We start from the raw sequence: 13,086 nt of genomic DNA on the forward strand, positions 1-13,086 counted from the left end.
TTTGTAATATAAAAGTAACGACCTTCGTTCAGGGATGTTTTGAACATAACCCAATATAAGAATATCAAGAGCTGCTTAGTACAATGAGCCGCCCCACAAGGGGCACTACTTAGAAGTGACTTCGCTTCCTTAAGAAGCCTGTCCCTAGTTTGCCTCATTCTCCTAAAGTTTAAATTCAGTTTTTTTTTTCCATCCCATGGAGAGCCAGATCCCACCGTCCACACCCCACTCAGAGCCAAAGTTAGGACTATTTCGGAGGCGGAACTCTAGTTCTTGGATCCGACCCCGGCACCGGCGCGCTTTGCGAGCGGACCGGAAAAGGCTCTGGCAGTTCTTTCTCGTCCGGGAAGGCAGTGTGAGAGGCTGCGGGACAGCTCCGGACGGTTCACAGGACTGGGACATGGTCTCTGGGGCGCCGTGAAAGCCAAGCTGAGCGGCAGGGCGCCCGAGGGTGAAGGGGCTGCGTTCTCCCGGCCTCACCATGCCCAGTTGGAGGCTGCTGGCTTGGGCCGGCGCCCGGGTGCTGGACCGCGGCACGGGTGGCCTGGGCACTGCCCTGGGCTCGGGAAACAGGTGGGTGCTGGGGAGAGACGGGCGTGGGGGATTATCCTTGCACTCGCGTTCACGGGCTGTGGTCTGGCCCGGCCCAGGGTAGGAGGGAGCACCGTCCAGGCCTGAAGCGTTAAGAATCACTACTCAAAGTACGTGCCCTTTGAAGGGTTGAAGGGGTAGGTTTTTTATTTTTAATGCTGATGAGCCAGCGACTGGCAGCAAGCAGTACCAACAGCAATGATACTATCTTCCAGTTAGTGAGCGTTTACTCTCTAATAAATGTTCTGTTAGAAACATTAGGCGCCTTGGCTCATGTAGCTTTATGAGAGCTGTTATCATCCGTTTTACAGATGCCACCATTATTCCGTCCTATCATTATTCAGTATTACAGATGAAGAGTCTTAAAGAGACAAGCGCTTTGCCCAAGGTCACTTAACTAATAAGTGCAGAATTGAGACTGTATCCTGGATATATATCTTCCTGTCTACAAAAGAGATAGACCTCAGAAAGCTTTACTTCTTTTCTGACCCTCCTCTCGAGAATTATACACCTCTTTCCTGACCTCCGTCCCCTAAAGTCTTTCTTGGGGTGTTCAACTAATAGAGTTCAGGTCTTTTATGGATTTTTAGAATTTGCACACTCCATTTTTTCACCATTCTGAGCCTAGGCCATGTCGTTACAGATACGAGGTGAGTTTATCAGAAAAATATCAGTAAGCCCACATTCTGTCACCGCCACTGGATGTAAACTGTTAAGGTACATGTTCAGATGGACCTGTGACTTCTTTTGTCTACATAGGACTACCCTGTTGGAAATCTGTTTATCCCAGAGGAGAAAGGGAGAACTTTTCCTCCAGGATATGTATTAACAGTTAAAATATGAGCCCCATTATTTTCATGAGGAATGTCAGTGAAAAAAACTGGAACAGGATGCAAACCTTTTCCTAAGGCCCTGACTATACTTTCCAGCTCATGTAACCTCCTGTACATTAAATGGGGAAACTTTTGAATTGTGCTTTGTTCTCTAATTTTATTTTTACAGAACAGACATCTGGGTTTTGGTTAGAAGTCTCCATGGCAAGAGTGGTACTTGGTGGGATGAGCATCTTTCTGAAGAGAATGTTTCCTTTGTTAAGCAATTGGTCTCTGATGAAAATAAAGCCCAATTAGCAAGTAAACTCTGTCCTCTGAAAGATGAGCCGTGGCCTATACATCCTTGGGAACCAGGTGGTTATTTTGTGTATGTTGTGTTCTCATTGCCTGATTACTGTCTGACTGGCACATTTAAAGTCATAGTGACTTCTGGATAAATTTGTCATTTCTGTTTTTCATGAAATAACTGAGTCTGTTTCATTGTGGTTTGGTTTGCAAGTATATTTCCAGCATCCTAGTCTATTGTTAGTGAATATCTGATGATCATCAAAACTTCCTCAAGAAATTGCATAGTAGGTGAAAAGAGAATCATTCTGCAAATGTTTTCTTATTTTCTTCAGATAAAAAATAAAATAGAAAAGAAAAGCTGGAAGAGTGTGGTGAACTAAAATGTATCACTCAGAGATTTGCTTTTGAGGTGTTCTAGCACTCAATGCCTGCCAAGCATAACCCCAGAATCAGCTCTTAGTGCCACACAGAGTGCTATATCCATCTGTGGCCAGACCAAAAAGCATAAGACCTTTCCTGTTGAGGGTGTTGTCTTTGATTGGGAGTTATTGTGGCTGTCAAATTGTTTAATGGCTAGACATCTTAGTGAAGCAACTTCATCAATTTATACAACAGACTGAGTGGTATGGTTGATGCTAACATTTTTTAGCCACAAAACCACTTATGTCATCTCTGTAACTCCAGCTAACTTCTTAGAGTTTGAGTAGTAGATATTTCCTGATTAATGAGGTTGGATATATCACTTTAACTGTTTTCTTTATTTTGTATAGTTGTCTTATATTTTTTGTTTTACAGAGGTTTATTGAGTAATACTATGTCAGGCATGGTTGAAGGCACTTATATCTGAAAGGAATAGTTGTATTTTACTCTATGGATATATCAGCATGTTAGTTATCTACCTACTCCTTATATGAAACCAAAATTTAGGAAATCCTGTAGTATCAAGTTGAAAAATGTTGAAAAAACTGTGTGAATACTGATTTGTCTTTAATCGCCAGGTTCCTCTAGAGTGGGCCTTATTGCACTGAAGTTAGGCATGATGCCTTTATGGACCAAAGATGGTAAGAAGCATGTGGTCACATTACTTCAGGTGAGAAAGAAATAGAAGATAATAACAAATCTGTTGTGTGTGCTATCTTTTTGTGCAAACCTGTTACACAATAGACAATATTTGTGTCCTGAAACATGTGAAGAAGAGGTAGAATGGAGCATAAATTCTGTGAAAGAGGTTTACTTCTGAGGATGTCCGTGAATGTTCTTACTCATACCTGAGTGGTGGCTTTCTTGATACTGGTGTTGGGATAACTGGAGCAATAAATTAAAAAAAAAAAAATGTGTAACCTAACTTCTTACAGATCTACTAGTTTAACTCACAGTCAGGAAAAAGTCTCAGTCCCATCTTATTTTCATTTATGCAGTTCTTTCAATTCCAAGTTGTAATTTTCATCTCTTTACTACCTCATAGTGTAACACTTACCTGGAGAAGCAGCATTTTGTTGTCTAAAATAAGGTTAATGGTTAAGAATGTAGGCCCTGGAACCTGAATATCTCATATCTTGGTTATGCCATTTCCTAGCTGTGTTTTTTGAAGCACTGCCTCATCTGTAAAAGATAGGATTTTATTCTTCAGGAGAAATCACTATGACCTCCCTCAAAGGGTTACTGTGAGGCTTGCACAAGATGATAAATGTCAGGCACTTAAAATTTAAAACAATGTTCAGTGTCCATCCAGCATTAGCTGTTGTTGTCTTTATCATTATTACAAAAATCACTGGTAAGTTGAGACCATCATTCTCCAGATCACTTTGAACTGCTCGCTTCATCTTTGGAGTTAAGCCTTGAACAAGTGATTAGGCAAGTAATGGAGATTAAAGTGAGAGCCCATACATGGAAGTGCTTCCAGTACTGTCAGGCATAGGTGGCCTGCAAGCCCTTAATAAGTTTTTACTGACTCTGAATGATCAAGGAAAGAATTATATCAATAGTTTCTAGAACTCTACAGAACTTTGGGAACTTTCGGGAATGATGGGTAGGATTGTAAATTGGAACAGCTACTTCAGGAAATAGCTTAGCATTAGGGAAAGTTGAGGTAGGTGAACCTATGGTCTTCCAGTTTCACTCCTGAGTGTTACTAGAAAACTCAAACAGACGAGTTATAGCAGCATTATTCTTAATACTCCGAAAATAGAAATAACTCATGTTTCCATCGTGGTAGAATGGATAAAGAAATCATGGTATATTTACATGATAAAGTGCTGGGTGGCAGTGAAAATGTACAGAATGGAGCTGCAAAAAGCAGTGTGGGTGAACCTTACCAATAGAATCTTGAGCAAAAGCAGGAAAATTTGGAGAAGTCTATGTGGTCTGATGACTTGCATGAAGTTTCAACAGATAGCACTAAACTATAGGATTAAGCAGTGCTTTCAAAGGCAGTAATTATAATGAAAAGTTAAATGAATTATTATCACAGTGTCAAGAGGGATGGTTATTTATTTGAGGGGCAGTGCATCTCAAACTTTTCTGTACCTCAGAATCACCTGGGAGGCTCAGAAAACACAGGTTCTGTTGTAGTGGGTTCTGACAGGGGCCTGAGTTCCCAGGTAATGCTGATGCTGCTTGTCTAGGGACCACACTTTAAGAACCACTGCCCAAGGGGTAAAAAGGACAGGGAGGAATGGGTGTGAGGTGGGGATTGGGAAGAGACACAGAGGTTTGGGGGGTTTTTGATATGGGTAGTGGTTATACGCATATTTTCTTTGTAAATACTCCATTTTGTTTTATATTTGTGTTTTATGCATGTTGTGTACTGTGGTTAATAGTTTTTTTAGATTGTGATTGGTTTTAGAGGGATGAGATCAGAAACTTTAGAGAATTCCTAACTGTCCTAGGGACTCAATGTGGCTGGTATGTAATATTAACATGTATTCCAGCACATTGATTTTTTGTGTGTGTTTTTGTTTTCTAGGTACAAGACTGTCATGTCCTAAAATATACTCCAAAGGAAAATCATAATGGAAAAATGGCAGCCCTGACTGTAGGAGGAAAAACTGTGTCACGTTTCCATGTAAGGATGCATTTTCATTCCTAGAACACAGCATTTCATTAGCTTTAGATCTGAATTCTTTGAAATTCTGAATTAAGTTTTGAGGCTATCCCATAGTCATAAACTTGTCCTGGAGGTAAACTGTGGATTTGGGGGAAGACAGTCTGATAGAGGGGCTTCCCTGTTGGCTCAGATGGTAAAGAATCTGCCTGCGATGCAGGAGACCTGGATTCAGTCCCTGGATTGGGAAGATCCCCTAGAGAAGGGAATGGCAACCCACTCCAATATTCTTGCCTGGAGAATTCCATAGACAGAGAAGCCAAGGAGAGACAAGAAGGCCTTCTTCAATGAACAGTGCATAAAAAGAGAGGGAAAAAAAAAAATAGAGGAAAACAACAGAAGGAGAAAGACTAGAGATCTCTTCTGGAAAATTGGAAATACCAAGGGAACATTTCACCCATAGTTGGGCACAATAAAGGACAGAAGTGGTAGAGATCTAGTAGATGCTGAAGAGATCAAGAAGAGATGGAAAGAACACACAGAAGGACTGTCCAAAATGATCTTAGTGAACTGAATAACTAGTTCATATTACCCAGAGCTAGGCATTCTGGAGTATGAAGTCAAGTGGTCCTTAGGAAGCACTGCTGTGAATAAAGCTAGTGGATGCAATGGAATTCCAGTAGAGCTATTCAGAACCCTAAAGAATGATGCCATCAAAGTGTTGCACTGAATATGTCAGCAAATCTGGAAGACTTAGCAGTGGCCACAGGACTGGAAAAGGCCAGTCCTCACCCCAATTCCCAAGAAGGGATGGGACTAAAGCATGTTTAGTACTTTAGTACTAAAGTAATAAAGAATGTTCTAACCATCTGACAGTTCCACTCATCTCTCATGCTAGTAAGGTCATGCTTAAAATCTTGCATGCCAGGCTTTAGTATCATGCGAACCAAGAACTTCCAGATGTCCAGGCTGGGTTTAGAAAAGGCAGGGGAACCAGAGATCAAATTGCCAACGTTTGCTGGATCATAGAGAAAGCAAGGGAATTCCAGAGAAACATCTACTCTGTTTCACTAACTTCGCCTTTGGCTGTGTGGATCATAACAAACTGTGGAAAGCTTTTAAAGAGATGGGAATACTAGACCATCTTACCTGTCTCCTGAGAAACCTGTGTGCGGGTCAGGAGCAACAGTTAGAATCCTGTATGGAACAACTGATTGGCTCAGGATTGAGAAAGGAGTGCGACAGGGCTGTCTGCTGTCACCCTGTTTGTTTAACTCATACTGAGCACAGCATGAGAAATGCTGGGCTGGATGAGGTACAAGCTGGAATCAAGATAGGCAGGAGAAACATCAACAACCTCAGATATGCAGATGGTACCACTCTAATGGCAGAAAGTGAAAAGGAACCAAAGAGCCTCTTGATGAGGGTGAAGGAGGAGAGTGAAAGAGCAGGCTTAAACTAAATATTAGGGAAAAAACACACTAAGATCTTGGCATCAGCCCCATTACTTCATGGTAAATAGAAGGGGAAAAAGTGGAAGTAGTGACAGATTTCCTCCTCTTGGGCTCTAAAATCACTGGATGGTGACTGCAGCCAAATCAGAAGATGTTTGCTTCTTGGCGGAAGAGCTATGACAAATGTAGGCAGTGTGCTGAAAAGCCAAAACATAACTGTGCTGACAAAGATTAGTATATCAAGGCTATAGTCTTTTCAATGGTCACATGCGGTTGTGAGAGCTGGCCTGTAAAGCAGACAGACAGAGCACCAAAGAATTGATGTCTTCAAACTGTGATCTGGAGAAGACTCCTGAGAGTCCCTTGGACAGCAAGGAGATCAAACCAGTCAATCTTAAGGGAAATCAACCCTGAATACTCACTGAAAGGACTGATGCTAAAGCTGAAGCAACAGTATATGGCCACCTGATGTAAAGAGCTGACTCATTGGAAAAGACTCTGATGCTGAGAAAGATTGAAGACAGGAGGGGAAGGGGATGACAGAAGATAAGGTGTTTGGATGGCATCCCAACTCAATGGACATGACTTTGAGTAAACTTCAGGAGTTGGTGATGGACAGGAAGGCCTGGTGTGCTGCAGTCCACGGGGCTGCAAAAAGTCAGACACGACTGAGCGACTAAACTGAACTGTAGTCATATTGTTATCATGGTTAACTAAATTAGAAAATCCCCCATGCTGGGAGGACACTTAAGGGGTGAGCCCTCTGTGAGAGTTCATAAAAGTCTTTTGCCCTGGAGCAGTTGCTTTGGACTTGGGAGAGGCAAGCATTATAAAACCAGGTTTGGATGATCTGGTGGGACAGGACCCAGCAGGTCAGTGCTGATGCTGTGACCTGGGACAGAGACAAGGAACGGATTGCTTTGGAGGAAAGATGTAAAGAGTTTACAGAAAAACCAGGTGGAACTGTCCTATAGGTAGTGGGGTATGTGTGCTAAGTCACTTCAGTCGTGTTCGACTGTTCGTGACCCCAAGGACTACAGCCCATCAGGGTCCTCTGTCCATGGAGATTCTCAGGCAAGAATACTGAGCGTGGGTTGTCATGACTCCTCCATGAGATCTCCCGGACCCAGGGATAGAATCTCTTATGTCTCTTGCATTGGCAGGCGGATACTTTACCACTAGCGCCACAGGGGATATACTGATCAGTAAATTGGCAATGGTTGAAGTCCTATGGTTTAATAGGCCTATCTCATAAGTATTAGAGGACTTATTTTTGCATATTATGGTAGTATGGTTAGCTTATTTTTCATTAAGACTTCATAGTAATATCTGCTGCTCTTGACAGTTTATTGACTAATAATTATGGAGTTCAGATAATGTAGTTAAAAGTACAGTGTGATATTTTTGGAAACTTTTTTAAAAAATGTCATAAATGTTTGAATTTTTAAGTGTAAATATTTGCCAGACCTCCTGTGAATCATATGAACAATTCTTTAGTTTGCTAGATACCACTGTTTTCTAATTGATTATATTTCTGTGTTTTTGTTAGGGCTAGCACTGTCATCTTTATTTCATTACCAATTTTGTAAGTTTCTGGCTCTATAGCCTCCATATTTGTAAATCAGGTATCATGTTGGGGTAATCCATTCTGCAGTAGCAGATTTGTGAACATTACTTCCTCAGGACTATGAGATAGTGGGAAATGAGTGGGCATGGCATCAGAAGAGCTGAGTTCTGTTTCTGTGGCTGCTATTAGCTCCTTTACTCCACCTTTCAGAACATCCATTTTCTTACCCACCAAAACAAGCAATTGGACTTGATGGTCTCTGAATTCCTTCCCAGTTCTAGAAGTTTCACATTGATTCTCAAATACTTTCATTTTTAACAAAAAAAAGTTCCCCTCCTACTTGCCAGCTCAATTTATTTATTTTCCTTAATGATGAAGACAGTCTTATTGATAAAATCTTGATAACTAAACTATTAGAGAAATGTTAGTACTTTTATTTCTGCTTTTGTACTAGAGACTGGTCTTCATACCTTAAATTTTATCTCACCAGTGAATGTATAGCACAGCAGGATGCCGATTTGGATGCTGACTCTTATACTGTAGTGAATTTTAAACACATAACTGACATGAATTTTTTAAACTATTCACTACTGTGGTATAGGAAGTTCTTCAGAGGCCCATTCTTCAAATATTAATTTTCTAGGTCTAGAGGTCATGTATTGCAATATTAAGAAACAAGTTTGGTCTTTGAATGACATTTTGTCATAATAGGATGTGAAAATGAAGTTCTAGAATTCTTCAGAAGTAAAGCATTTTGGTTTAGAAAGAAAGATTTTTGAAATTCAATGTATACAAACTTCAAACTTTCATTTGCACATTGTAATCCTCAGTGAAACTGCAAGTAGATTGATTTTAGAGGATCTGAGAGAGAGAGAGAGAGAGAAGAGAGAGATCTATGAATATTAAATAGTTTAGCATTTTTTAATGAGTTGATTAAATCAGTTTTATTTATACTAAGGCTAGAATGTTATTTTTCTTAATCTGTAAAGAATTTATGCCTCCAAGAAATTAGGCTACTTGGCTTTTACTATTTGTGTACCATATTATAAATAAAAACTGATGTGGTACATAATGTTTTTGAATAAAGAAGTTTAAGTGGCCTTACAAGTTGATTAAATCAATTCATATTTGGGGCAGAGAAGCATTTTCATTGTGAGAAGGATAATTGGAGAGGGAGAAAAAAATGGAACCTTGTAGATGGGATTATCCAAGTGTGACACTGCTGTCAGTCTTTTAAATTGCCTTTTGAAATCATGTATTTGGAAGTTAGGGAAAAAACCCTCTGTAACACTACAGTTGACTTCAGCTCAGCTTGAACATTTGGTTTTTCTCAGGACAGATGCCTGATTAGTTTTATGGTATTTTTATTTAAAATAAAAAATGATTTAACTTTAGTGAAATTGGAAGATAATCAGGAAGTATGTATTACCTTTCTCCTCCTTATGTCTCAGTGTAGAGTTACTTAGGATGTTTGTCTTGTCCATTTTGTATTACTAAAAAACAAGATTTTTCTCATTAGCCTCCTGGAATACTTAAAAACTGATATTAATAAAATATGTTTTTTAAATTGCCAAGTAGAATATGTGAAGGTCAAATATAAAATTGAAATTCTGTTCTAAAATTTAATAAATCTAAATCTGACACATCACGGAAATAATTTTAAGTATCCACATTTTTAGATGTTTTATTGAAGTTAAATTGATCTAAAACACTGTTAGTTACAGATGTGCAACATACTGATTCAGTATTTCTGTACATTACAAAATGATTCCCATGATCAGTATAGTTACCATATGTTGCCATTCAAAGTTATTATAATATTGTTGACTATATCCTCCATGCTATACGTTTCATCCTCAACACTCATTTCTTTTGTAACTGGAAGTTTACCTCTTAACTGCCCTCACTATTTCATTCATGCCCCCACCTCTCCCATCTGGCAACCACCTGTTTGTTCTCTGTATCTATGAGTCTATTTCTGTTTTGTTACCTTCCATTCATTTGTTTTTTAGATTCTGCATATAAGTGAAATCATATGGTATTTGTCTTTCTCCATCTGACTTACTTCACTTCGCATAATATCCTCTAGACCCATACATGTTGTTGCAAATGGCAAGATATTCTTTTTTCATGGCTGAGTAATACTCCATTTTGTCTGTGTGTGTGTGTGTGTGTGTGTGTGTGTGTGTGTGTGTGTGTGTGTGTATGTGTGCAGTTCAGTTCAGTGGCTCACTCCTATCCTACTCTTTGCACCCCCATGAATTGTAGCACGCCAGGCCTCCCTGTCCATCACCAACTCCCAGAGTTTACTCAAACTCATGTCCATCAAGTCGGTGATGCCATCCAGCCATCTCATCCTCTGTCGTCCCCTTTTCCTCCTGCCCCCAATCCCTCCCAGCATCAGGGTCTTTTCCAATGAGTCAACTCTTCTCATAAGGTGGCCAAAGTATTGGAGTTTCAGCTTCAGCATCAGTCCTTCCAATGAACACCCAGGACTGATCTCCTTCAGGATGGACTGGTTGGATCTCCCTGCAGTCCAAGGGACTCTCAAGAGTCTTCTCCAACACCACAGTTCAAATCATCAATTCTTCGGCGCTCACCTTGCTTCACAGTCCAACTCTCACATCCATGCATGACCACTGGAAAAACCATAGCCTTGACTAGATGGACCTTTGTTGGCAAAGTAATGTCTCTGCATTTTAATATGCTATCTAGGTTGGTCATAACTTTCCTTCCAAGGAGTAAGCATCTTTTAATTTCATGGCTGCAGTCACCATCTGCAGTAATTTTGGAGCCCAAAAAAATAAAGTCAGCCACTGTTTCCACTATTTCCCCATCTATTTCCCATGAAATGATGGGACCAGATGCCTTAATCTTAGTTTTCTGAATGTTGAGCTTTAAGCCAACTTTTACACTCTCCTCTTTCACTTTCATCAGAGAAGTAAAGAGGCTCTTTAGTTCTTCACTTTCTGCCATAAGGGTGGTGTCATCTGCATATCTGAGGTTATTGATGTTTCTCCTGGCAATCTTCATTCTAGCTTGTGCTTCCTCCATCCCAGCGTTTCTCATGATGCACTCTGCATATAAGTTAAATAAGCAGGGTGACATTATACAGCCTTGACATACTCCTTTTCCTATTTGGAACCAGTCTGTTGTTCCATGTCCAGTTCTAACTGTTGCTTCCTGACCTGCATACAGATTTGTCAAGAGGCAGGTCAAATGGTCTGGTGTTCCCATCTCTTTCAGAATTTTCCACAGTTTATTGTGATCCATACAGTCAAAAGCTTTGGCATAGTCAATACAGCAGAAATAGATATTTTTCTGGAACTCTCTTGCTTTTTCAATGATCCAGTGGATGTTGGCAATTTATCTCTGGTTCCTCTGGCTTTTCTAAAACCAGCTTGAACATCTGGTGGTTCATGGTTCACGTATTGCTGAAGCCTGGCTTGGAGAATTTTGAGCATTACTTTGCTAGCATGTGAGATGAGTGCAATTGTGCAATAGTTTGAGCATTCTTTGGCATTAACTTTCTTTGGGATTGGAATGAAAACTGACCTTTTCCAGTTCTGTGGCCACTGCTGAGTTTTCCAAATTTGCTGGCATATTGAGTGCAGCACTTTCACAGCATCATCTTTCAGGATTTGAAATAGCTCAACTGGAATTCCATCACCTCCGCTAGCTTTGTTCATAGTGACGCTTCCTAAGGCCCTCTTGACTTCACATTCCAAGCTGTCTGGCTCTAGGTAAGTGATCAGACCATCGTGATTATTTGGGTCATGAAGATCTTTTTTTGTACAGTTCTTCGGTGTATTCTTGCCACCTCTTCTTAATATCTTCTGCTTCTGTTAGGTCCCTACCATTTCTGTCCTTTATTGAGCCCATCTTTGCATGCAATGAACCCTTGTTATCTCTAATTTTCTTGAAGAGATCTCTAGTCTTTCCCATTCTATTGTTTTCCTCTATTTCTTTGCTTTCATCGCTGAAGAAGGCTTTCTTATCTCTCCTTGCTGTTCTTTGGAACTCTGCATTCAAATGCGTATATCTTTCCTTTTCTCCTTTGCTTTTCGCTTCTCTTTTCACAGCTATTTGTAAGGCCTCCTCAGACAGCCATTTTGCTTTTCTTGAGTTCTTTTTCTTGGGGATGGTCTTGATTGCTGTCTCCTGTACAATGTCGTGGACCTCCATCCATAATTCATCAGGCACTCTGTCTATCAGATCTAGTCCCTTAAATCTATTTCTCACTTCCACTCTATAGAGTCATAAGGGGTTTGATTTAGGTCATACCTGAATGGTCTAGGGCTTTTCCCCACTTTCTTCAATTTAAGTCTGAATTTGGCAATAAGGGGTTTATGATCTGAGCCACAGTCAGCTCCTGATCTTGTTTTTGCTGACTTTATAGAGCTTTTCCATCTTTGGCTGCAAAGAATATAATGAATCTTAATTTCAATGTTGGCCATCTGGTGATGTCCATGTGTAGAGTCTTCTCTTATGTTGTTGGAAGAGGGTGTTTGCTATGACCAGTGCGTTCTCCTGGAAGAACTCTGTTAGCCTTTGCCCTGCTTCTTTCTGTACTCCAAGGTCAAATTTGCCTGTTACTCCAGGTGTTTCTTGACTTCCTACCTTTACATTCCAGCCCCCTATAATGAAAAGGACATCTTTTTTGGGTGTTGGTTCTAAAAGGTCTTGTAGGTCTTCATAGAACCTTTCAACTTCAGCTGCTTCATCATTACTGGTTGGGCATAGACTTGGATTACCATGATATTGAATGGTTTGCCTTGAAAACGAGCAGAGATCATTCTGTCGTTTTAAGGTTGCATCCAGGTACTGCATTTCGGACTCTTGTTGACTATGATGGCTACTTCATTTCTTCTAAGGGATTCCTGCCCATGGTAGTAGATATAATGGTCATCTGAGTTAAATTCACCTATTCCAGTCCATTTTAGTTTGCTGATTCCTAGAATGTCGACTTTCACTCTTGCCATCTCCTGTTTGACCACTTCCAATTTGCCTTGATTCATGGACCTAACATTCCAGGTTCCTGCGTAATATTGCTCTTTGCATCATTGGACCTTGCTTCTATCACCAGTCCTATCCACAACTGGGTGTTCTTTTTGCTTTGGCTCCGTCCCTTCATTCTTTCTGGAGTTCTTTCTCTGCTGATCTCCAGTAGCATATTGGGCACCTACCAAACTGGGGAGTTCATCTTTCAGTGTCATATCTTTTTGCCTTTTCATACTGATCATGGGATTCTCAAGGCAAGAATACTGAAGTGGTTTGCCATTCCCTTCTCCAGTGGACCACATTTTGTCA

General features: G+C 40.4%; 1 protein-coding gene across 1 annotated transcript in view; it reads left to right on the forward strand.

Annotated features, from left to right (window-relative positions):
- Positions 1–340: 340 nt before the first annotated feature.
- Positions 341–13,086, forward strand: part of MRPL3 (mitochondrial ribosomal protein L3) — a 48,830-nt gene continuing 36,084 nt past the window's right edge. The window contains exons 1-4 of the mRNA XM_065942950.1: positions 341–573; positions 1,594–1,778; positions 2,711–2,802; positions 4,678–4,776. Of these exons, the coding sequence (XP_065799022.1) occupies positions 482–573; positions 1,594–1,778; positions 2,711–2,802; positions 4,678–4,776 (468 nt within the window). The 5' untranslated portion in view covers positions 341–481. The remainder of the gene's footprint in view (positions 574–1,593; positions 1,779–2,710; positions 2,803–4,677; positions 4,777–13,086) is intronic.

Source organism: Muntiacus reevesi, chromosome 8 (assembly GCF_963930625.1).
Source record: "Muntiacus reevesi chromosome 8, mMunRee1.1, whole genome shotgun sequence".
In the NCBI taxonomy this organism is placed as follows: Eukaryota; Metazoa; Chordata; class Mammalia; order Artiodactyla; family Cervidae; genus Muntiacus; species Muntiacus reevesi.